General features: G+C 43.6%; 1 protein-coding gene across 1 annotated transcript; it reads left to right on the top strand.

Annotated features, from left to right (window-relative positions):
* Positions 1–575: 575 nt before the first annotated feature.
* MELLADRAFT_89131 (uncharacterized protein) lies at positions 576–1,327 on the top strand (the record flags this gene model as incomplete). The annotated part of the gene is made up of 2 exons (XM_007404661.1): positions 576–620; positions 695–1,327. 2 exons carry the CDS (start codon positions 576–578, stop codon positions 1,325–1,327), a joined length of 678 nt encoding a protein of 225 aa, XP_007404723.1.
* Positions 1,328–2,449: the final 1,122 nt, after the last annotated feature.

Below are 2,449 nucleotides of genomic sequence, written 5' to 3'. Positions count from 1 at the left end.
TACAAGTAAGACTAGTGATAAGCTTCATCAACTTTAATCAGCTTCCTGATTAAAAGTAGGTAATACAATTCTTCATTCCTTTCTGGATCCTCTACTTCCCCTAAGTAGAAACCCAATCAAGGTTAGTGACCTCCAACAACTCCAGGCTAGTGACCTTAAGAAGAACTCCAGGCTGGTGACCTTAAGAACAACCCCAAGTTGGTGACTTTAAGAACAACCAGATTGGTGAACTAATTCACTCTTTGATCTGTTACAATAGAGATTAAAGGAAGGTCCAGGATCCAACCTTCATTATTATAATAACATCTTATTATAATTACTAAATCTCCTATTCAGGAGTCAATTAACTGAAGTCTGTCAGGGTTTACCCAAACAGTCTGTCAGTACCTTCCTTTTCCTCTTTCTTTTCTTTCTTTACTTCAATTTGTACTTACTACATAATTGAAATAAAGAAATTAAAATTGAGAAACCTACCATATAACCTTTAGTGAGCACTGAGTACTCCCACAAAGAGCACCCATCCCTCACAGGGCGAGGGGTGGCGTATCTTTAATCGGCAGGATCTCACTCAGAAGATGGAACTCACCTTCAAGGCCTTGATACTTTGGTCCGAAGAATTGGTAAGTCTAATTCTTCTTGGTCAAAGTCGTCATATGTCCTATTGATCGAAGCCTGACACTCTTTGTTACCACAGGCCAAGGGGACCCAGGGTATCACTATTGACGACCCACCGGTCAAGATCTATCCAGACGACTTCATATGGATTGACATCATCCTCAAGGACGTCGGTGGCAAGCGATCCTTAGGTCAAACCCCTAGCGGCGACATCTCTCCTGTCTCCAACACCACTCCGGTTGGCAATACAGCTCCTATGTCAGCCATCAAACGAGCCAAGGTTCATGAGGAACTCAAGTTCCGGATTGGTAGCTATGAGGAGATGCAAGGACATTCGATCAACATAGATTATAAATTGGTCCGACGGCTTTCCTACGACTTGCCCATTGAAAAGTACTTCAAGTATTGCGACCTTGACGAAGCCGGTATTGAGAAGGATGTGAACATTTTAGCCACCCATGGAATCATATCATTTCGCCGATTTTTATTCCCTGAAGTCTTAGATGCGAAGACAATCGCATCTTGGGGGATCAAATGGGACACTGCCATTGAACTGATGACCCGAAGCCGGGAATACTACACATACTTAGTCGCCATTGAAGAAGAACGTATCGAAAGACGAAGAATCTACGATGACGATATGGAATTTCTTCGCCAAAGCGAACTCCGAGTCCCACCTCTCAACAAAGGGAAAGGCAAAGCTCAAGGATGATCTTGTTTTAATTTAAAGGAACCGTGTTTCTTTCAAATCGTCCCCTATCGTTTTGACACCCTTGTTCCCTATGGATTGTACACGCTTCCCTTATCTTATCCATTTATCACACTACACTATTAAAAAACCAAATCGCTGCTCTGCTTAAAGAAACTCCTCTCTACCCTATTTAAAAATGTCATTGCTCTGCTTAAATCTCCTCTCGTAAACTCTCGTAGAAGGTTGTCACCGCTCTGCTAAAAGAAATGAATCCCCACTCTGTTTGTTCAAACGAAGTTAATGTCACTGTGACAGTATCGAGCGTTTATCCGTGAGATGGCGAGAACGTGAGAAAGTGAGATTACAAACTTACAAAATTGCAAAATTAGCGATTTGTCTGTTTGCTAAACAGCTAAACAGACATTTGCGACTCAGATTATGAAGCTAGGAGTACAAGCTAAGTCATTCATGATTGGACTTGGCTAAGAGTGCCTTGCTCATGGATTTCTGGAGTGAGTCACTCGCAGCCAAGCCCCATCAAGACACAACCAGGACGTCTCGCTTAGTCATTTTTTGCCTTTTCGGCTCTTGGCCTTTGAATCGAAATGGCAAACATAATTACACTGACGTGCATAATCATTCTCAATCACACTGGGCACTTCAGGATATCTCAAACAAATTTGCTCAAAAGCATTTTAATATAAAGATTTCACGCTGAGGAACGATATCGCACCACACACACTGGAGGACATTTGAGTATCGCACACAAGTTGCTGAGCATCACGATTGAACCCTAAATCTGAGCCTCACGATTGAATCGTTGCCAATAGAGGTTGGTGGCGTAGCCACAGTAAGCGATAAGGGGTTGTAACAGCCTGCGTGTCATAACCTTCGCAGCAAGTAATAGTAAGTATTCGGCCTTGTCTTCCACCTCGTCCCACGCTTCTTCGCGTCGTAATTGACACTTCATGCTGTGGAAAGCAATCTCTATCGGGTTCATGTCTGGGGAATAGGCAGGTAGATAAACTAAGAGGACACCGGCGTCGTGGCACAACTGGTCGATGAGGCCTCCGTGGTGCACACGAGCGTTATCCAAGACTAGCACCGAGTTGACTCCTGGGTAAGGATTCATCACCGGGAGCT

Source organism: Melampsora larici-populina, assembly GCF_000204055.1.
Source record: "Melampsora larici-populina 98AG31 unplaced genomic scaffold MELLAscaffold_2, whole genome shotgun sequence".
Lineage (NCBI taxonomy): Eukaryota > Fungi > Basidiomycota > Pucciniomycetes > Pucciniales > Melampsoraceae > Melampsora > Melampsora laricis-populina.
The sequence above is the reverse complement of the archived record's forward strand: the minus strand, read 5'-3'. Positions and strand labels throughout refer to the sequence as shown.